At 35.8% G+C, this 22,468-nt stretch overlaps 3 protein-coding genes across 5 annotated transcripts; 1 reads left to right on the top strand and 2 right to left on the bottom strand.

Annotated features, from left to right (window-relative positions):
• Positions 1 to 446: 446 nt before the first annotated feature.
• LOC110626302 (GDSL esterase/lipase At4g10955) lies at positions 447 to 12,221 on the bottom strand. 3 transcript variants are annotated; one of them, XM_021772132.2, is made up of 5 exons: positions 12,064 to 12,221; positions 11,871 to 11,949; positions 11,673 to 11,727; positions 1,949 to 2,054; positions 447 to 1,601 (listed from the first exon to the last, which is right to left on the bottom strand). In XM_021772132.2, the coding sequence occupies exons 4-5, from the start codon at positions 2,008 to 2,010 to the stop codon at positions 626 to 628; spliced, it is 1,038 nt and encodes a 345-aa protein (XP_021627824.1). In that variant the 5' UTR covers positions 2,011 to 2,054; positions 11,673 to 11,727; positions 11,871 to 11,949; positions 12,064 to 12,221; the 3' UTR covers positions 447 to 625. The 3 variants fall into 3 exon arrangements, with proteins under 3 accessions (XP_021627824.1, XP_021627817.1, XP_021627830.1); XM_021772125.2 differs by lacking the exon at positions 11,673 to 11,727; XM_021772138.2 differs by lacking the exons at positions 11,673 to 11,727; positions 11,871 to 11,949 and having other exon boundaries at positions 12,064 to 12,216.
• On the top strand, positions 4,033 to 4,545 carry LOC110608504. Its single transcript, XM_021747746.1, has one exon. The coding sequence runs from the start codon at positions 4,033 to 4,035 to the stop codon at positions 4,543 to 4,545; it is 513 nt and encodes a 170-aa protein (XP_021603438.1).
• A 1,674-nt stretch (positions 12,222 to 13,895) lies between the features above and the next one.
• LOC110626291 (dynamin-related protein 5A) lies at positions 13,896 to 22,203 on the bottom strand. Its single transcript, XM_021772116.2, has 16 exons — positions 21,819 to 22,203; positions 21,220 to 21,283; positions 21,021 to 21,128; positions 20,803 to 20,904; positions 20,617 to 20,667; positions 20,233 to 20,294; positions 19,890 to 19,980; positions 19,665 to 19,729; positions 18,771 to 18,965; positions 18,547 to 18,666; positions 18,348 to 18,418; positions 17,998 to 18,223; positions 16,571 to 16,621; positions 14,697 to 14,925; positions 14,407 to 14,546; positions 13,896 to 14,325 (listed from the first exon to the last, which is right to left on the bottom strand). Exons 1-16 carry the CDS (start codon positions 21,945 to 21,947, stop codon positions 14,197 to 14,199), a joined length of 1,833 nt encoding a protein of 610 aa, XP_021627808.1. The 5' UTR covers positions 21,948 to 22,203; the 3' UTR covers positions 13,896 to 14,196.
• Positions 22,204 to 22,468: the final 265 nt, after the last annotated feature.

Here is a 22,468-nt window from a genome sequence, read left to right as displayed (position 1 = left end):
AACCTGCACGACGTCTTTTTGGTAGTAGTGAGATTAGTAATTTCTTATATGGTATTTAATTTAAGCTAAATAATATATATTTGATATATTTATGTTTATTATATATTTGTATACATTATTCTAAATTAAATCTATTGATATCATGTTATTTTATAAACTTTGCAAATTGATTTGAAAAATTTATGTAACGCCAAGCTATTATCGTTATGTTACGGCTGTTACAGACTTGTTTCCGTTAACCGCGATTGCGATCGCAACCGCAATTTAAAACTCTTGGATTTTTCTTTGGTTCCTAATGAAAATAACTAAATCAAATCAAAACTGAACTTTCAAACTTTTGTCAATCTAACCAAATTATTTATACCAAAAAATAACCGAAAACACCAAATTAAATCAATTTACCTTGAAGTCTTGTTTGGCCATACCTATTACTGTAATAGCACTAATAAAAACCAAGGAGTACACACACATTAGTTATATGGAACCTTGCACAAAGGGAAACAACATTGCAACAGAAATCAGGACATAACATCACAAAAGGTTGACGACAAGTTTTTTCCACAACAATCCTCCAACAACACAAAAGAATTAATGAAGTAATATAAATTACAGTAATTGCGCCAAGCTATTGATACTTGTAGAGTTTAGACGTCACTTCCAGATCAGGCCTCCACCACTGATGGATTCCGTGGGCTTCCTTAAAATCTTGAGATGGAATTAAATTTACTGTCAGATTTGCTGAAGGAATGAGGTGCAGTGGCTCTGACTCCTTGCCCATTGCACTCATAATAAGACCCCCAATTGAATTTTGGGTTGCTATCCTCTCAATAGCTCCAATGCCAATCTCATCCATCTTCTTTCTGTGTTCAAAATAACCAATGTATTCCGAGCAGAGGTGGTCGTCTGGATTGACAAAAAGAGATGGTATCCATGCAGACAAAGCAGTAAATGGATCTACAGAGCGCCTATTTTGATGATTCTTCTTTGCAGCTGCAGCAAAGGCAAGTCCAGCTGTTATCACACTACCTGCAATCCGTAACCCATGTTTCACCCGCTTATCTTTTATTCTCTCAATTGGGGCAGAGAAGAATGGTGAATTAAAGAGAAAAGCTTGAATAAAGATGCCCGTCTTAGCCATGGTCTTTCCAGCAAGCAATGCCATTGCCGCTCCCAAGGAATGTCCTACTAGCCAGACATTGGATTCGCCTACTGTAGCAACCACATTTCTAACTGCTTGCATACCAATTTCGAATCGAGATGTTTCATGGAGTCCATTTCGGATGATATGAAGGTCCAACTCAATGTCCCGTGACACAGAATCTGGCTTTGTTACAGTGCCTCGGAATGCAATAACATAACGTGGACTGTCATCTAATGAATGAGTAGAATAAGATGTCGAAGGTTTAAATTCATAAACGGCACCAAAAATGGAGGAATCAACATCATCCACAAGTTTACGGAACAACTTAAAATTAAAGAACTCCCACCAAGGACTTGCAAGAGCTTCTGGGCCTTCACGTTTCAGCTGGCGGTCTCGCTCCAGAATGTACACACCCTGAACCAAACTGGCAGCTACAGACCTTTGATGATGTACATTTGTCCTGCATAACAAAATATTACATGATATTGCCAGAAAAACATTTAGAATCAGAGAAGGAAGAAAATACATGGAATTTTTTCCTTCTTTACTAAAATATTGCAATAATCATAAGTGTCATGTGGGAGATACTTGGCTGCTCACATCTCAGTACCAGCATTTACTGCCAACTAAATAATATAAAAATAATAAAAAAAAAAAAGAAAAAAACTATGGTATGGTACTTCCTCCATATTACATTGAGAACTGCAGAAAACCAAGAACGTTTGTACCTTGAAATTATTAAAGTTGAAAGAGGAACTCTCTCTCTCTGTGCAAAGAAAGGTTTATTGAACAAGTGTGAGAACATACCAGTCAACAGCAGATAGGTGTAAGGGTCCTGAGAGGCTGAAATCTTCTCTCTCAGAGGCCATAAAACCAAATATTCCTCTTGCTGCTGAATATTATCAAAGGCACACTGCATTTGCACAAAGAAAACCAAGCGAATGATCAGTAGCTCACAACATTATTTTTATGGGCAAACATACAGAGTGAACGACGGTTTCTTTCTGTTATGAAGTCCAAGCTAATTGTTAGTTTCCTGTAGTGTCATTCAGTTTCCTTTATTGTAGTCTGTAACTTTCCTGTGTTGCTTATGTTATGGGTAGTTTCTTAGTTTTCTTTGTTGCCTAAATTGTGGGCAGTTTCCTCAGTTACTGTAGGTAATTTCCTTAGTTTTTGGAAGCTTAAATTGTAGGTATCAAACTTGTTAGTTTTGGCAATTCAGTGTATTATTTACTTGTAATGATAAAAGGATTTAACAAGTGATATTTTCAGCAACGATCAGATTCCTTGAAACTCATTGTTACAGATCAGCATCACAGAATGATTGATAGAGGATGAGCTCATCGAAAGGAGCTCTTAATGCCTCAGACTTGTTAACGAGAGAGCCTTAAATCTCACGATTTTGAGAATAAATTTGCTTCTTCCATTAAGTAAAATTAAACATCATAGTACTTTTAATTAGAGTAGAAGTCTAATATAAGCAATTATTAGAAAAAGAACTCTTAAGATAAATTAACAGAAATCTAATAACAAACGAATAAGATAAGATACTAGAAATAAGATGAGATAGTAGAGATTAAAAAAAACTAATAGATAAATATAATCTATTTGTTATAGATTTAGTCTATCTACTATCCATAACACTTGGAAATCAAAGAGTTCTCTCATTGACAAGTTGTAAACAATTCACTTCTAGAACAAGTAAGGAACTAAGAAATTTCCAGAAACAAGTAAGGAAGGAAGAAATTCCCAGAAACACAAATTGAGAGTCAAACAATTGCATATTTTAGCATACAAATACCCATAACCATATAACAAACTCTGTTGACCATGCAAAATTTTGCATTTTACGAATTCCTCAATACACAATATAAAGATAACGCATGCAAGTATAAGCACTGCAACAAGGAATCCATTGCCCTGGCTTACCTGGACATGATCTGTGCAGAATATGACGGATTCTAATATATTGATTAAGGTGCAATGGAGATTGGATGCAAAGAGAACTTTCTTTCTAATTGAGTTTGTTGTCCTAACAAGGTCTCTGCCTTTTCAAAGATAATTTGTCGATTGATTGCCTCATAACTACACAACTGAAACGTGGTATGACATTCCTCACCTCAATTTATTAACTTCTCCTCATGTCATTACTTAGAAAGAAAAAGTAGATTAAAGATTTTTGAAAACAATGAAATGGGAACAAAAGAAAGTTGATCTTGCAATAGAATCATCCAATACATCCAACAAAAGGAGATTATCATTAATATACAAACAACAAATACTATTTTGAGATAAGAGATGATGCTTATTTGATTCCATTGTCGGGATCCAATAGATTCCTCCTGTTCATTTGGGATAATTCCGGCCTAACATTTCCATTTACCTTTTCACTTAGAATCCTTTATTTCGCACACTTTATTCTTAAAAATGGCTAAAAACTCGCGAGCTGTTGTTAAATCTACTGCCAACAGGGAAGCAATCGTCTCTTCCACCCCTAACAATGGATAGGACATTCCTCCCATGGTTAATGAGACAGACCACAAGAATCTGAACAATGAGCAGATGGTGCAATGCATCAAGAAACTGTAGGCAACTCTCAAGCAATATAAAGCTCAGGAGAAGACCTCATTCATGGTTTCTAGAATAAGGGAGAAAGCTTCCTTCGAAATTCTAAAGTCCCAGACGAAGGCAATTCACACGTAATCCAAAGGAAAGGCCAAAGTGGAAGATGAGAAAGCATCAGACGAGGCCTCAAAAGGCGTTGACTGGAAGTTGGTTCGTGTTGTACAAAGGTATAAAAAAAAACAAAACAAAAGGAAGATTATGACTTAGATGATGTCTCGCCCCTCTCAGAGGAAATCCTTATAGAGACCTTTTCCACGAAGTTCAAAATGTCCAGTTTAGACAAATATGATGAGACGGAAGACCCTAGGAGCCATTTGGCTATCTTCCGGACTACAATGCAGCTCCATAATGTCAACAATTTTGTGTTGTACGGAGTCTTCTCATCCACCCTCACAAGTTTGGCTCAGAAATGGTACCAGCGTCTGAGTTCAAGTTCTATCAATAGTTTTAATCAACTTGCCATGTTGTTTAAGTATAAGTTCATTACTTGTATACCTCATAAAAAGCTCTTATCAGACCTGCAGAAAATCCGGCAAGGAGAGAGCGAGCCTTTATGGAGTTTTATCTCGCGTTTCAATACTAAAGCAATACAGATTAAAGAACTAAATCATAAAATAGCATGTGAGGCACTGAAGAAAGAGACTCACAACATAAACTTTATGGATTCATTAGTCAAAAACCCAACAGTCACTTATCAGCAATTAATGGACAAGGCACAAAAGTACATACGATTGGATGATGAAGTCCAGACACTAAAAGATGATAAGAGGACAAGTTAAAGTAAAATCTAGAAGCCAAAAAGGAGAGGCTATGAAGGAGATCGTAAGAATTATCTCGTGTCCCGAGAGAGGGAAGACTGAGATAAGTATAAGAACTACACTCCCTTAAATGTTAAATGACTCACGCACACATATTTTGATGTGTATCAAGAAGAATGACAAAGAGGTCAGATAGCCTTCTAAGCTTAACCCTAATAAAGTCGACAGGCGGAACAAGACAAAATACAATCGATTTCAAGAAGATCACGGACACACAATGGAGGAATGCGACAATTGAAGGATGAAATCAAAAGACTGATAAGGGATGGCACACTCCGAAAGTTTACCAGGAAAGACAGAGGACAGGAGACCCGAGTCTGAGGTAAGAATATCAGAAAATACTATTGATAGGGAACCTGTTGGAATTATACATGTAATTGTTGGTGGCCCTAATGATTGCAAGGGAAAGAACAAGCGCACTCATGAGGATGTCTTATCTGTAGAACAAGGACCTTGGACAAAACAAGAGGTAAAGTTCAGGCCAACAGACAGGGTGACAAACTCTGCACATTGACCATTGGTTAGAAGCGTTCGGTTGAACAAATATGATGTAAGGCGAGTCTTAGCAGACACAGATAGCTCCGTTAACCATCTCACTTTAAAAGTTTTTAATAAGTTAGATTTAGATAAAAACAATTTTGCTAAAGTCTCCTACCCGTTCATGAGATTAGGGGATTAAACCATGGCAATTTCTTAGTACCATTCATCTCTCATTTGTGCTGGAGGGTGAGAATGCAAGGAGGAGTTGTATGCAGAATTCGTGGTAGTAGATAATTCACTCGTCTATAATGTAATATTCGGGCGCCTTGTCTTAAACTGCCATGGGATAATAATTAACATGGGTGCTTTGTGTTTCAAGTTACTAGCACCGAGGGATTAGCAATTGTTCGAGGCAGCCAAAAGTCAGTACAAGAATGCTACATGCACTCCACGAAAAGTCTCAAAAGAGCAACGATGCTGATTGATTTGCTGGAAAAACCAAACTCTCATACGAAACCAGAACCAGCTAACCTGGTGGAGGAAATCCTCTTGGAAGCAGATAAAAAGGTGTGTTTTGAAACTACATTGAGTAGTGTAGTAAAAAATAATTTAGTAAAATTACTAACACGCATAATGACTACCTTTGCTTGGTATCTAGAGGGCAATAGGTGTAGATCCAACCCTACCTACGAACAAGTTGTATGTTGATGATTTAATAAAACCAGTATAGTAAAAGAAAAGAAAGTTTGCTCCGGAGAGACAGTAGATGATTAAGGAAGAAGTTAACAAATTTTTTAGTGTAGGTTTAATAAAGAAAGTCTAATATCCTATATGGAATGTAGTATTGGTAAAAAAAGCAAACAAAAAATGGAGAATGCGTGTGGACGATCTAATATCCTATATGGAATGTAGTATTGGTAAAAAAAGCAAACAAAAAATGGAGAATGCGTGTGGACGATCTAAATAAGGCATGTCTGAAGGATCATTATCCACTCTCATCCATTGACAAGTTGTACTCTATCTCGGGTCACGACGTTGGTCTCTTTTTTAGGTGCCATTTTAAGATACCGAGAAGACCGCTTTTATCACATATGAAGGGGTTTTTTGTTATAAGGTAATGTCATTCGAGTTGAAGAATGAAGGGGCAACCTATAAAGGCTGGTGTTAGGCATTTTTAAAGATCTAGTAGGGACAACAGTCAAAGTATATGTTGATGACATTGTAGTAAAGAGCCAAACCTAGAATGATCATTCATGCGACATTCAGATGATTTTTGACGTGCTGGATAAAGTAGGTATGAAACTCAATCCTGAAAAATTATACTTTTAGGGTAAGGGCTAGTAAATCATAATCTCTGAAAGAGCCATAGAAGCAAACTCTGACAAAATTAAAGTCATACAAGACGTGGAGCACCTAAGTGCATAAATGATATAAGAAACTAAATGGACGAGTTATAGCTCTTGGCCGATTCATATCTTGCTTAGCCAAGAGGTGTCTCCCACTCTTTAAAATATTAAAAGGGAAAAATAAGTTTGTATAGAGGGAAGAGTGTATTGAGACCTTCCATAATTTGAAAAATTTCTTGTCATCATAGCTTTGCTAAGCTTACCCGTCGAACGCGAGGTTTTGCTTCTGTATTTGTCTGTTACATAGGAAACAGTAAGCTTAGTGCTTGTACGAGAAGACAAAGGAGAGTAAAACTCTGCCTATTATGTCAGTCAAGTCTTAAAGAGGATAAAGTTAAATTATCCCCCTCTAGAGAAATTGGCCTTTCCAGTTTTAATATCTGCCACAAAACTAAAACCTTATTTCGAGTCTAGTACTATAAAGGTAAGGACAAACTACCCTCTTCGAAAGGTACTTCAAAGGCCATAGCTCTCAGGGCAATTGTCCACTTGGGCCATTATACTGTCAACCTATGACATCAGGTACATTTCTAGAAATGCAATGGAAGCCTAAGCTTTGGCCAACTTTGTAGTAAAAATGATACTACCCATTGAGACCTCCAAACCAGCAATTAAATGGAAGTGTGGACGAATGGTGCTTGTGGAGCTAAGGGTTCTAGTATAGAAATTATAATGCAAAGCCAGACGGGAATAAAGCTTCAATACACGGCAATACTTGCCTTCAATGCCACGAACAATGTGGCCGAGTACGAGATTGAGATCATAGCACTCAGGATCATCGTGGAAATAGTTATGCAAAAGTTCATTATTTTTAGTGACTCACAAGAGACAATTCAAAGTTCGAGACCCAAGTTTCATTAAGTATGAAGAAAAAGTTCAATCCTTAATGACGAGATCAAAAACAGGCAGGGCGACTGTCAACTTCATCAAGTGGCCATAAGTGACAATGAAAAAGCTGATCAATTGGCAAAAATGGCGGCGGCAGAAGAGCAACACTTGACTTAGCCTCTTCAGTTTGAAGTCCTGCATACTCCAATGACCAATGAAGAGGAGACTCTGCCAATTGAGGGAGAATCATGGATGACTCTGGTATATAAATTCTTGACGGAGAACGAGTTCCCAGCAGTCAACTTAACGGCTAAAAGGGTAATAAGAAAATCCTCTAGATATGCACTAAATAAATGGTTAGTTATACAGGAGATCGTCAACTCAAATATAGTTATGATGCGTAATGAAGGATGATGGCAAAAGTATCCTCAGAAATATCCACGAAGGAGACTGTGGAAGTCATGAAGGAGCTCGAACGATTGTCCGAAAAGTACTCAGACAAGGATATTATTGGCCATCAGTAATGCAAAATGCAAAAGAGCTCATCCAAAAGTGACAACAATACCAAACACATGCAAGCATTCCTCGAACTCCAGGCAAAAAGAAAGCAACAATCGACAACCTATAACCCTTTTTTCAATGAGGGCTAGATATCTTTGGCCCATTCTCCAAAGCAACCGAATCAAGAAAGTATTGTGGCAATTGATCATTTCAGCAAGTGAGCCGAGGCAGAAGTAGTCCCATCCATCACCTAATTTCCTTCGTTAGCAAGAGCATTTTAACTCATTTTGATATCCCTAAGGTAGTTATTACTGACAATGAGACGCGATTTTCAAGTTTCAAATTTAAAGACTTTTGCTAGAAATGAGATATTGACGTACGATTCAGCTCGACATACCATCCCTAACCAACTGCATGACTGAGGTTACAAACAAAACGATTCTTCAAGATTTGAAGAAAAGGCTCGACAAGGCCAAAGACATTTATGCCTAGGAAATGAGTCGGGTTAAGACTGCTAGGTGAGTGTTCGGCTATTAGTTCCGTTGAAATACATCAAGTCATTTATCTTGCGAGAGTTTTGATTATTGTTTATATTATTGGGTCGATTACCGATCTTAATACTTAGCAAAACTAAAAACAATGAAGGAAATATTTTCATTAAAGAAAAGTTTTACAAGGCAAGAGGGACTTCTTCGATCTCCTCCCGAGTTTCTATTACATTTTCTACGTCTATTACATTTTCAGTAGAAGCCAAGTCAGAGGGATTGCCTTAATTTGGTCTCTCCTCCTCCTGCCTATCCTCGTCCTCATCCTCCTGCTCGGAAAAGATGTCGTCAATTCAGGAGAAGTCCTCTACTGGAAATCAATTGATAAGCTCTTTCTTCACAGAGTCTTGGATTTCAACAAACATCTCCCCACTCCAGGCCACCATCTCTTGAAGCTCAGCTTCAAGTTCAGCAACTCTGTCGGTGGTGGCCTAACTTTCCTAAGTCTGAGACTGCAACTCCTAGACTTGTCGTTGAAGGTTACCCACTTAATCCTCGACGGTCTTAGCTCTTAGCCCGATTTTCAAGGGCAAGCTTTGCAGCATTTGCCTCGTCCAAGTTTGTCTGGAGTTTGTCTACAGACTCTAGAGTCTCCTTCATGGTGTTCTTTATCTTGGACACCCGAGCTTTCAGTCTCAAACACTCTTCCTAAAGGAAATTCTTATTCGTCTCTTGCTCTCCAAACTCCCTCCTCAGGCCTTTGTCGCGCTCGTTGGCCAAGTAGGCAGATAAAGCACACTCCATAGCCGAGTGGATGACGTTATCATACAAGTCATTTATCTCAACAGCACCTAGCCTCTAACGATCTCTAGGAAAATCACTAACTAATCCTATCTTCTTACAGTATAAAAACAAAGCATACACAGAATCCAAGGTACACATTCTTACACACTTTTCTTACACTTAAGCAATCTACTTACACTCGCTCTAATGTGTGACTACCCATAGACGCCAACCATCTCACTTTCTCTTTTTTGCAGAGTAGTAAGTCATTTTCAGTTCCTTTTTAGCCACATCAATAATAATAATACCTTAGAAAATGAGAACATGTTATGGTCCCGGGTTGTGGATCTAGTTATGGGTCTGTGGGCTAAGGATATGGCTGGAGTTTGAGTGTTTGGATTAAGAGTCTTTTTACGACCTCTGGTCATTAACAATTCAGGCTCTAAAAGAGGGAACCTGAAACCTCTGAGACTTAAAGTGCTATTCATACTGGAGCAAACCATTCGGAATATGGGGAAAGCAGCAAACTGTGGAGATCATATTGCTTTGTATGGGAAATTGAAGTCATGCCTTGCAATTCGATCAAGGTTTCTTGTTGAAAGAAACACATTCTCATGACAGCAAAATCCCACAGTATGGGTCCCAAAGTCCGAAACCAATTAACTCCCAAAACCACATCAAAACCAGTTAGTGGCAGAACAAATAAGTCAACGGAAAAAGAGTGGGAATCCAGTAGAATTGGGATTCCCTTGCATATACCTGGGCTATCCAGCTGCTCACCATTGGCAACATTAACTTTCAAGCCATATTGCCCGTTTACTTCAGCACCAAGTTCCTAGACTTTTGTTGCAGACACAAAACTGTGAGTGCTGCCAGAATCAATTAGAATTAAGACTTGTCTCCCCTTCCAATATCCCTGTAATCGCATGGACTGAGGATTTCGAATTCCAGTGATGGCATTAAATAAAATCTCTGGTTGTTCTAGCTCCGGATCAAAATTTGTGTCATTTATTTCTTCGGTCTCCACCAAGTCTATCCAGAAAAGCTTTTTACATTGGTGGCCGCGAACAAAGTGTTCGTCTTTCTTCCATCTCCTCACAGTTCAGTCGCTTCACCAATCGGTTGGCACGAGGCGCAGATGTGAAGGCAGCGCGACAGGTGTCTCTCACAGCCAAAGAACTTGGGAAAAGTTTCCGTTCATACAGCCGGGAGATGCTCATTGCATTCACCAAATCTTTTGGATGATGTAGCTCGACCTCAACAGCAATGGAGTCCTGCAATCCACCGAGGTACAACTGGACCTTTTGATCCTGCGTGAGGGTGCCAGCGCGTGACACCAAGGCTTCGAAACGGTTCTGATATTCTGCAACAAAACCAGCTTGCTTTAGCTGCGCCAATTCGCCTAATTTGTTGCTACGGATTGGAGACCCAAAACGAAGATTGCATTGATATGTGAACTCATCCCAATTGGGATCTGGAATGTCATCCAGCAGCTGGCTGCATATACCACAGCTGAGCAATCCCCTCCAAATGGTACAAAGCTACACTCACCTTCTCCTCTTCGGGTGTTTGTTGGTGCCTAAAAAAATGCTGGCATCGAGCAAGCCACCCCAAAGGGTCTTCCAGCCCATCATAACGAGGAAAATCAAGCTTTGTGAATTCTGGTACTATCGAACTTCCTTCCGAACTTTCGAAAACCAAAGCACCCGAAATTCCCTTATCTCTCCTTGATTTTGCTTGACTGCCAGTGCTGCTAGATTGCAACCCTTTCTTAGTCGATTCCAATTCCTAAGACATTGCATCCAATTTGGCATGCAATTACTCAACCTTTTCATTCCGGTCTTTGTTTGCTTGCTGCTCGGCCAATAACAATTCAAAGAGCTTGGCGAGTTGATCTTGAACAGAGTCCCCCATAACTGCAGGCTCTGATACCAAACTGTTATAGTCCCGGATTGTGGATCTAGTTATGGGTCTGTGGGCTAAGAGTATAGCAGGAGTTTAAGTGTTTGGGTTAAGAGTCTTTTTATGACCTCTGGTCATTAACAATTCAGGCCCTAAAAGAGGGAATCTGAAACCTCTGAGATTTAAAGCGCTCAAGACTTAACTGATTTTGGAAGTTGTCCTCTTCATTGATGTTATTGCTTAAATACAGAAAGGAAGTATAACTGCTTCCTACATCAAAGGAGCACTACTTCAACATGGAGGAATACCCTCCTCAACTAACCACATAAAATAAAAAGTGGAGAAATATCCTCCTACAAACAGGGAATCATTAAAACAATTAACTAAAAGATAGCCGAAAGATAACTGAAATATTTGACTAATTCAGAGACTCGATATGTGGCTGCTTTGACTTGAATCCATGACTGAATTGGGTACAAACTTGCAGTGGTTTGGTAACAGAACATCTCAATTACAATTATGGTTGTCAAATCCACTAAATTCAACCCTCGTTAGTTAGAAAACTAGGCACAAGCAACAAATCCAGTTCTAGACAATCTAACCTAAGTTGTAAACATGAAAGATCCCTTATTCTATGGCAGATTCAACTCTTTAAGACAAACACTTCAGACCAAGAACACAAGTAAACTTTCCAAAACTTTACCGTGTTTTTTAAAGCCACAAGCCAATCGTGGCACATCAACATTGTCCTTTTGCACCTTGTAAGATAGTCAACACGATTTGGTACAGATAAATAACTAGACTGATAAAACAAATACGTAAAAATAAATAACAAAAAAACAAAATAAAGGACAAGTAAACTGAATGATTGTGGCATAAACTAATTGCAGGAGAAATTTACCTTGATTTGATCAGCAAAAGGAAGACCTAATCAGATGAACCTCTACCGTCGCCTCCCTCTGCTGTGTGTGTCGGTGGATCTTTGTTTTTTAACGGTGACATACGCATTAATAATAATAAAAAAAAAGGTTGGCTAGCGATCGAACAATAGTTGGTTAAAATGTTAAATCAGGGTTCCGCTCTAGTTTCATTACCTCTAAACAAGCAACGAATGCTACTCCGCCAACTCGAACATCCAAACCTCGGATTTGAGAGGGGCGCGTTCGCGTGGCCCGCTTGTGCCGGTTGATCACTGCAACCACGTCGTTATAATTGGATTGGGACGTACGTTAAATTGAATTAAAATTTGAAGAGAATGGAAACCGTTTTCCGTGTCCATTTTATATTTCTAAGGATTAATGGAAAAAAATCTCATATTTTATAATTCTGTTATAATTTTATCATGTATTTTAGAAATAGCTCAGTACTTTTAAATTTCTAAAACTTATAATTAACCGTAACTAACAAAAATATCATGCGTTTGGCTAAATGTCATTATCATATCATTATAATGCAAAATAATTATTAAAAATTATATATTAAAAATAAATTTAATTTTATATTTTTAAAATTTCTACCGATTATATCCACCTTAAAAAATTATTAACTCATTATTATTTCATTAATAAATATAACATTATTATTTACGTATGATTAAAAAATAAAATTTACCTTAAATTATATAACAAAATCAAAATGCTAAATTTCATTTTTGAATATAAATTTATTCATAAGCTATTATTAAAAGACCAATTAAAATTATTAATTTTTGTACCATCAGATTTTATTTAACTTTTTAATAATAGTTTATAATTAAATTTTGTTTATGATTTTTTATATCAATATATAATTTAAGTGAAATTTTGATATTTTTATCCCATAAAATTATTAATTAAATTTTTATTAATTTTAATAATTATTTCATAGTGTAAACACTATATAAATATAAACATCTCATTGGCGAGCTAACTCTACTTCTTTTATAATAAATATTAATAAAAAATTTCAATAAAAGAGCTTTTCAAAAATGTTACCAGAATAAAAATTTATGAGAGGAAAATATTAAATGATATATCCACCTTAAAAAAGATATACTGCATCTTTACGAGTGGACTAATATTTTTTTTAATGATTCTATACAATTGGTGAAAATTTAAAAACTATAAAATTAAATTAATTATTTTTAAAATATAAAATAAAATTATAAAATATATAATTTTTATAATAATTATTTTATATTATATTGTGATAACGTGACATTTCTATTATGTCAAGTATAACTTTTAAAAATTTAAGAGCATAGATTCAAATTGATTATTTTTAAATAATAGAATTGTAAAAAATTTTAAAGTATAAAATTTTTTTTACAAATATCTCGATTTACCTTTCAGTAATAAAAAATTATTTTTTAATTTAAAAAATATGTAAATCTCACTTTCAAAATTTTTTATTATATATTATGTACTTATTTTATAATGATATAATTATTTTTATAATTATAAATAAATAATTTGAAATAATTATTTCATTTTGGTTATAAAAATGTTATAATATAACTTCTATTACAAAAGTTATTGTTCTATGCTGTTGAAAAAACAAAAAACAAAAAAAAAACTAATTATAAAGACAGCTAAAACTATTTTTCTAATCTTAATTTCCAGAAAACTGAAAAAGTTAGTTCTTTAATTAAAAATTAATATGCACAAAAAAAAAAAAAACACAAACCTTTACATTATTTTCCACAAGACAGAATTTCCAATTATAGCCAAGAAGATAAATTTTCTTACAAAACATACTTTATGATAATAAATTTTGGATGAATACTCACTTAGCAAGTTAGCACTTAAAAACCAGGGCACCCCACGAGAAGGAGGGAATCGATCCCATAGAACCGAGATCGAGATGCTATGCTCCGTTTTATATACTTATGAGACATCATCACCCGCCTGCTGTATTATATGATACCACAACCTCAACAAAAATGCCGTTTCAAAAATCAAAACAGCCATTATGCACAAGCTCTATATAACCATGCATGTCTCCAATATTACAAGATCCACCATGCACGTCATAGCATGGAAAATTAGACATTTGTATTTCATACTACATAAATGTGGTACTGTGAAGGAAACAAATCGAGTTGCCTAAGTGATATATGGCTATTGACCCCTTGGTTAATTCATATGGCATGCAATGCAAGAGGATAAGTGGCCCACCCAACACAAGTAATTAAATGAAAGAATACACAGCCGTCAAAACAACAGCAACAGAATTCAACTGAACCATATCTACTTGGACCAAGCAACTGTATCAATTTCTACTTGAGCACTCCTGTATAACTCCAGCCTCTTTGCAAGGGCTGATCGCCGCTCCATGACTGCTGGATCCTCATTCAGCAATGATGATAAATACTTTTGCTGCAAAAATAGTTATAAAAAAACAGTTACATTCATAATCTAATATAAATACAAAACAGTTGACAATAAACAAATTCTCACCTCCATTTTACCCAACTCTGTGAAGAAATGATCAAGCAGGCTTCGTTTGGCCTCACGCACTTGACAATAAACAACAGATTTGGGAATTGAATTATGAAGAGTCGCACAGACCATATTGACATAAGACAAAACAGTTGTTCCTGTTCATACATTGTAGGAAATCACAATGTCAATAGAGAATTAAGTTGCATTTGTATTTTTCAAACAACAATCTTTTGCAAATATCAGCTGTAGAAAAGATAAATGCCATGTTCAGGCAAATTTATGCAAGATCCTAATATCAGGCTTACCAATTCGTCTAAGATATGAATCATTGTATCTATCAAATATAGAATGAGTGGGATTGCCACCCTTGTCAACATCTTGAGGAAGCTTCCTGAAGAAATCAACTGTCAGGTAGCTACACTCCATATCAACTAGCTTAAGTGTAGCTTTTCTGCTTTCTTCCTTCATCCTGTCAAGTGACTCAATAGCAGCATTTCCAACCTCTACTCTAAGAGCAGGATATTGCTTTAACTCCTGAGAACCAAGAAAAACGATGTTCATCTAACAGTTTGAAAAATTATGAATCTGTAGGGAAAAGGCAGGCACAGCTAAAAAAAGTTAAAACACCAAGGATATGAAATTCTTCAAATAGTCGATACCTTCATACAGCTGGAAAAGAATACATTAAAAGAAATAAAAAGAAACCAAGCTTGATTATTCTTCAAGTAGCATATTTTTCATCAATATTCATGTGCTCTCTTTTTTACACATGTAAGCACATAGCTATGATGAAAACAAGGATAGCAGCTAAAGGTGATAATATCAAACTTGGATCCACAACTTCCTATGACCTTCAAGCAGATATTATCAACAGCTAATGGTAGTTCAAAATTTTCTTTGTAACTTGCAATGTATAAATATTTTTTCAGTCTTTGACATGCTGAAGGCTGTTCTATTTCCAGTCTTATATGCTATATCCACTTTGAAGTGAATTCTTTCTCTATTTTTTTAAAAGCCAGTGCCTAACATCCCCAATATTAGATGCTAATAAGAATTAATGCAACTTCTCATGTAGCACAGTCCATTTATTGCTCCCCAACATGGTTTTAAAAAATAGCTGTTAGTTTACTATGTAACAGATTTTGGAGGGCCCGTTACCCCTTATACAACGGCCCCCCTAGTTGCAGGGGTAACGGCCGTAACGTTAACAACCGTTGCCGAGCACGAAGTAACAATATACCAATAATTGAAATTCTTTTATATCTTTCCTCTTCTGCCTTTATTCTCAGCCCCTATTCTCAATTTTATTAGTTTCCATACTTTCCAGCAGCTTCAAAGGTAATATTTTTCAAATCTTCTCTTTCCTATTCTCTTTCAAATTCAAATTTTCTCTAAATATTTCTCATACAAGCTTAGATTAATCATAAACTACTGCATTTTCAAGCTTATTTTTTCTAAAAGATTAGTTAAATTTTCTGTATTTTAGCTTTTAATTGTTTTTTCCTTTTTTTAAAATTTTTTATAAATTAAAGTGTTTGAGTTAAAATTATACTTTAAACTATTAGTTTACTCGAGCTATAAAGATTGTGTTGCTTTTTATTATTTTAAACAATATGATGCTTAATTTAAGTAAATAGTCTATATTTGATGTATTTTATATTTATTATGCATTTATATATATTGTTCTGAATTAAATCTAATCAATATCATTTCATTCTATGAACTTCGCAAATTGATTTGAAAATTTTGCACAGTGCCAAGCCATTGTTGTTACTAGCCTGTTTCCGTTACCCACGACCGTGATTTAAAACCATGCTCCCCAAAAAGAAACAGCAGTGATTTGTGGTTGTTAGCATTCTTACCATGCTGCAAAAGCAAATCAAAGCAAATACTGGAAAACCACCCACATCTTCAATTACCTATATCTAGTGTAGTGACTAAAACTTGCCAACAGGAATTCTACGTGTGTCTAGCATTGTTATTCAGAGTAGCAGTTCTTTAATATATTAGTTAGAGTATTAACATTCAATTATCAATATGTTTTAGCTGTAAGACACTAAAATTAAAATTAAAAAGACAAAAAAAAAAGAGAAACTTTTTCAAAATTGCTTTTCTCAATGCCAAATGGGGCATAAGTGCAAGGACACAACAGAAGCAATTAGCATTGAGAGGAACATACTGGAGTCTCATTGATAGCCTTGTGAACCAGCTCCTTCAATATACCATGAACCTGGAGATTTGACCAAAAAAAAGGAAAGAGCGAGTATAAGCCTCCAGTGCAGAGTTTAAAATTTGCAAGTTGCACATGTAAGAAATCAACTACAGCATACACAGAAAAATAAACGTCTAAACCAACACCCATAGTGATTCACTCATTTGCAAGGTCAAAAGTAAGTTTTCAACTTAAAATCGTAGTTATTAAAAGCTCAAAACACACTAAAGTGTAAAAGGGACCTAGGGCCTAGTGCAAGGTCAATCCATAAAAACATTAATAAGTACAAAAGAGTATACAAACAAATAGACTTCACCATTAGTATAATTTTTTTTAGAACTTGTCAGAAGATAAAATGAACCCAAACTTTGGGCATTCAAAGACAAACCTCAAATTTATTATTATTTTTTTTTAATATTCAACCAAACACAATAACATTATTAGTATGCTTAGAAAAATAAGAAGTAATTTTAGATAACCTAGAAAGAGAGACCTAAATAACATGTTAATATTTCTTTTCCTTAAAAATAGATGACATAAAATCAAGAAATAAATTACCTAAATAGCATGTTAATGTCTTTTTTTAAAGAATGAAGAAATAATATACAATAATACAAAAAGTAAAAACTAAAAAATAAAAACACATAGCATTGTCAGTGGTATTTAAAAATGACAACGTTAGATTAACTAGAAACAGAGGAGTTTGAAAGCAGTTAAGATGAGAAAGATAATAAGATTAATATTAGAAACAACATGAGAAAGGGATCAATAGAACCATGAATGATGAAAAAATATAATATGGGAGATTTGTGATCCTAAGTGCAGTGCTTTGATGAAACTTTAGCGACTAGTTTATTATTAGAGATACTAATTCCGAAAACTTCTTAGTGCATCATTATTGAATTCTAGTAGATCAACAAATTACAATCAAGTAGTTAAGTCTTTTCGTCAATGGAAGTACGTAAGGAAGATGGGAATAAAGGTGTCTTCCTAGATTCTTGCACCTGAAACAAGGCACACACTCAAGAACATAAGGCGTGTGCCATGTGAATGTCACCCATTCCTCTCCTATTGAGACATTAGGACTGAAGCCTGGTGAGCCTTGAAGCATGCCTTTAATAACTATGGTTAAAAGCAAAGTTTATTAAGTGGCAAGATAGCCTGTTTTCACATGTCTACATCTCTTCACACCATTTTCATTGTAGATAATTCATGAGGGAAAAAAAATAATCATCTATATTGTACACATTCCATCAACTATTACCACAAGTCACCTTTTTTCTGAAACTGCTACATATCCCTTTAATGGTCAAAATGAGTCAAATCTTGATGGATCAAAAACAGAAATAACCTAAAGCAAAGTAAAAACTTCTGTTCCTAATTTTCATGCTTACTGCTTCAACAACTGCCTCAGCAGGACCTCTGATGGTAACTAGAGAAGATTCGATGAGACGCCGGTATCCTTGCTCAGGAGCTATCAAATGAGGTTGATATCCATCTGCTTCTGTGATCAGCTTCCGAATGTTTTCCATTGAAAGTTGCTTGTCAAACTGTAACCTTTTTAGAGCAGCAGGAAGCTGGGTATCAAAAACATTGTAGATTTTTTCACCACCAGCTCGCCTGTCAATAACAATGAAATTATATATAGAACTGCTTTAATTGATAAAATTAAGAAAATATGAAAGAGGCACAAAATTAAGGTGGTCAGAGGTAATTAGAGAAAGAAAATTAAGATAGCACATACACGCCATCAAGATGCTCTTTGTACGTTTGATCAAAGAGACGACAGATCTCCATAATTGTGTACAACTTCCCCTGCAAGTTGTGTGGAAAGATTTCAATTGCAGAATGACAAAATAGAGGGAGAGAGTTTTTGCTGCTTCAACTAAAAAAACTGTTACTGATTAATAAAATGTGGATAACTAGCAAAAGAGATCGCTTACTCCAGCATCAGCAGCAATAGGCTTTCCAAGACGGCTCAATTCGGATTCCAGTTCAGCAATTGTTTTGTTGATAAGGGACTGGATGCCTGGGATTCTAGACTTGATTACAGTTTCCAAATGCTGAGTTTACAAACATTTTAGTTAGCTCATGTAATGAAGTAATAAATGAAACATATACACAAAGAGCCTGAGGGAGAAAGAGAAGAGAACAATAATCAGCCCACCTTTGATAGCACCTTAGCTAGATGCTCAGAGCCCATTCTGTGGGCAAGGTGCTTGTATTCTGGGGAGCTCGCAAAATACTCACGTTCTCTTCGACGAGCAGCAATCATGTCTACATTTTTGTTAATATCAGCTTGTGATCGGTTGACAACACCGACCCAAGGAAATTTTAGCCGATAAGCTTTTCCTTCCAATATCTAAGAAAAACCAAATGCGACTCAAAACGTCGTAAAGGCAAAACTGGAATAAAAAAGTTCCTAACAGTTGACAATTGAGCATCTAAACAAGCATAACACTGCAGTGATCATCAAGTAAATGGATGATGACTACGTGATGAGAGAAAATCTTAATGACATCTATTAGTGCTTTTGTTCTTTGGATGTGATCTTCAGCAAGCTCACAATGCTTATCCGACTATGTAGACCAAGTTATATTTATCAGTTTGATAAGTTACAATGCTTATTTTTATGCATTGATTAGTAATTTTGCAATTCCCATCATTTCATACCTTACAGTCACTTCAAAAAGTTCTATAAGTCTAACATTCACTTTGTTTTCTTTTCTGAAACCTTGATTATGGAGTATCATTGCAAGTACTTGGGACTAGATTTTGCAGGCACCAAATGCTAATGTTAATTTTCTTAGGGAACTGATTCTATTTTTACTTTGTTCATATAGCACGTAATGACCAAATAATCATCCGCATCAAAGCAAATGGATATAGAACTTCAACATGTCAAGTTGCACATACACATATACCCTCTATCCTACCATCATGCAAGAATAGACTCTAGCATTCTTTATAGTACGTTAGAAGACAACATTCTATGAAACAAGAATGAAGCATTAGCAAACTAATAAATACTACACCAGCTCTAGAAACTAAGCCAACTTACCTCAACTGCATCAGTACCCTTGTCCATTAGATCGATCTTTGTCAAGACCCCAAGCGTTCTCTCCCCTGAAAAATAGGAAAATCAACTAAGTATTAGGAACATGTAAGACAAATGTGATGTGTGCTCAAAATTGTCAAACCATATGAAGGCAAATTTTGAAATTGTGATTGTAAAACTGAAAACAAGCTCCGAGAACCTGGATCTACTAGAATAGAGCTGCATTACCTGTAGGATCCACCTCACGAGAGATTTTAATTGCATCAGATGTTGCAAGATCTTGATTGGCAGGTGAAATTGCTAGAATTATACAGTTAGGCTGCATAAGAATTTCAGTCAATGAAGTAGTGTAACATTGCAAAACTTCTTCAATTCATAAACTCCTTTAGGGCCTATATTGAAATGCATAACATGGCTGCTTAAGAGAACAATGGCAGAAGCAGAATTAATCAATTTTTAGATTAACAAATTCTCTCTTTAGGAATCAAGAAAGCAGGAACAAAATTAAAGCTTACATTTATTACTCAAGATTTTTTTCTGCTCCAATTACAGTATCTCAAATGTATATTACCTTCTCAATGTAGGAGCGAACCATATTTTCAATGTCCTGCACAATACTATCTGGCTGACCCTCTGCATTGCATAACGCACAATGAATCAGGAACAGCGAAGAATAGGGCCTTATGTTGATGATATTACTATAAGAACCAGGAGAAGGAAAAGGTAGATTAATTTGAAGTATAGTAGATAAATTTGAGGTACAATGTTAAGCAAATTTATTGACAAAAACAAAAATCAGCCCAATTAATATAAGAATATAAGTTCAGTTGATATGAGCCAGAGCAGTGTTGGTTCACCCAAGTCTTCTTATGCTTCTCAGAAACTAAACGTGAAGTAAGATAGAGTAATGCTTCGATGACTATCAAGTCAAGGCTATATGCAGAATGCAACGTACCAACAGCTACTTTTGTGAGCCCAGGAAGGTCGATCAATGTCAAGTTGACAACTGTCAAGTTTCATTAGAAAAAAAAAATAAAACAATTACTAAAAAGAAAAGAAATAAAGGTTTTAGTTATATACAAAATGCAAGTAATATAAATATAAGTAATATCTGAAAATTCTTTAGGAGTGCAGATCTTACCATTAGGAGAGTATATACTCAGATGAATTGGAACGCTAGAGATTTGTTTTGTGCGTCCAGTCTCTCGATCTGTCTCATCCTGGATCTCCTTCCGCACAGCAGCTGCACATAAAATTACATTAAAAAAGAGCAGCTAAAAACAAGTGTAGCATGCTAGAATACCAGTTAATAAATTCACAATCAGGAAGTGAAAAGATATAGGTAGATAAGGAATGTACCAAAATCAGTGAACCTTTTCCTTGGGAGGTGAAGGAACTCTGCATACTCTCTGCTACCTTCGTCACTCTTATGGAGCTGCAACACAAGAGGTCTGCGTGTAACAATCCCTGCAACATGTTTCAAAACAACCCATTCTTGATACCAGAAGAAAAGGAAAATAAATCAATGCATCCACAAGTATCAATTGTTATCCATTACCAGATCCACGGGGTAAGAAGTCTTTCCCAACAATGCTTTCCAACACAGAAGACTTTCCCGAACTCTGTAAGATAATTAAAAAAACATAAGCACAACAATTTCAGGAAAAAAATAAAAAGAAAAAGAAAAATATCAGCTAAAATGAGCTTTGGCAACTAAATGACAGCTTCATACACCCAGCAGATAATTCAGAGCTGCCTTTGATTGAAGAGAAGGAAGACATGTCTCTCATATATCTCATGACTAAATTGCCAAACCTCTTGACAATCATATCTACCATTATCCTTGCACTCAATTTCATATTTACTCATTAAGCCTCAGTGAATCTATTACTCGTATAATCAAGCATAAGCAGCTTTAGTCAATGCTAATTCAAACTCACTTGACGTCGAAGTCATGCCATACTCTTTCAATTCCTAAGTTCGAAATTACAACTTAAACAGAAAGACTAAGACCTAAGACAACCATAAAACGGAGCCACCAGTTGGGATCCTACAGTTATCCTATAACTTTCAAAAACAAGCTTGATATCATGAAACTAATTTTAATATAATTCAAAAAAAAAAAAGATTTGAAGTGCAAAGAGATCGAAAGGTGACCTGGCCACCGACAACGGCGATAGCGGGCAAGGAGTCCCAGAGTGTAGGCAATGCGCTTGCTTCACCGTGATCACCGAGAGCGGTACAAGCTCTCTGTATTTTATTAACCAGAGAAATCAAATTCTCCATATCAGGGAAAAGACAGAAAACAATAAACAAAGACGAAGATCGGTGCTGGTAATCGCAGGTGGTAGATTCAGATCGCCTGGATCTGACAACTTCGCAGGGAAACGGCACCGATAGAGAGAAGGATGAATCCGCGAAGCCTAAGAGGACTTGGCAGCTACAGAGAAGGGGAAGCGGACTTGGTAAACTCGAGCAAAGCGCGTTCTTGAAGGGGTTTAGAATTAATAGTGTTTTAATTTTTGAAATGAATAGACAGGGCTTGACCACGGACAAAGCTCAAGGCCGGCTCTTTAAACGATACACACACGATAACAGCCTTACCCGCGAGTCAGAAAGAGGAGAATGTTATTTATTAACTCGCGAGATTTTCGTTGTCTAGTCCATCTCGTGTTCCCCGAAATTTTTGGATTTTTAAGCCATTACTCTACGTGAGTAAGTTGGCGTTTTATCATTGAATTTGAGGTTTAAAAACGTGCTTTTTTCTTTTTTAAATACTATTTTAAAAAAATTTATTTGAAAAAATT

This window comes from Manihot esculenta, chromosome 1 (genome assembly GCF_001659605.2).
Source record: "Manihot esculenta cultivar AM560-2 chromosome 1, M.esculenta_v8, whole genome shotgun sequence".
NCBI lineage: Eukaryota > Viridiplantae > Streptophyta > Magnoliopsida > Malpighiales > Euphorbiaceae > Manihot > Manihot esculenta.
Note: the sequence above shows the minus strand (reverse complement) of the source record. Positions and strands in the feature narration are given on the sequence as shown.

Excerpts from the sequence above, each read along its gene's own strand:
- LOC110626302 (XM_021772132.2), bottom strand. The coding sequence starts at position 2,010 with ATGGCCTCTGAGAGAGAAGATTTCAGCCTCTCAGGACCCTTACACCTA. Across the intron at positions 1,602-1,948 it reads CACCTATCTGCTGTTGACTG|GACAAATGTACATCATCAAA; the intron begins GTATGTTCTCAC and ends TTTGTTATGCAG.
- LOC110608504 (XM_021747746.1), top strand. The coding sequence starts at position 4,033 with ATGTCCAGTTTAGACAAATATGATGAGACGGAAGACCCTAGGAGCCAT.
- LOC110626291 (XM_021772116.2), bottom strand. The coding sequence starts at position 21,947 with ATGGAGAATTTGATTTCTCTGGTTAATAAAATACAGAGAGCTTGTACC. Across the intron at positions 20,905-21,020 it reads GAAAAGGTTCACTGATTTTG|CTGCTGTGCGGAAGGAGATC; the intron begins GTACATTCCTTA and ends TTTTATGTGCAG. Across the intron at positions 14,547-14,696 it reads TTCATATCTTAGACGAATTG|GAACAACTGTTTTGTCTTAT; the intron begins GTAAGCCTGATA and ends ATGTATGAACAG.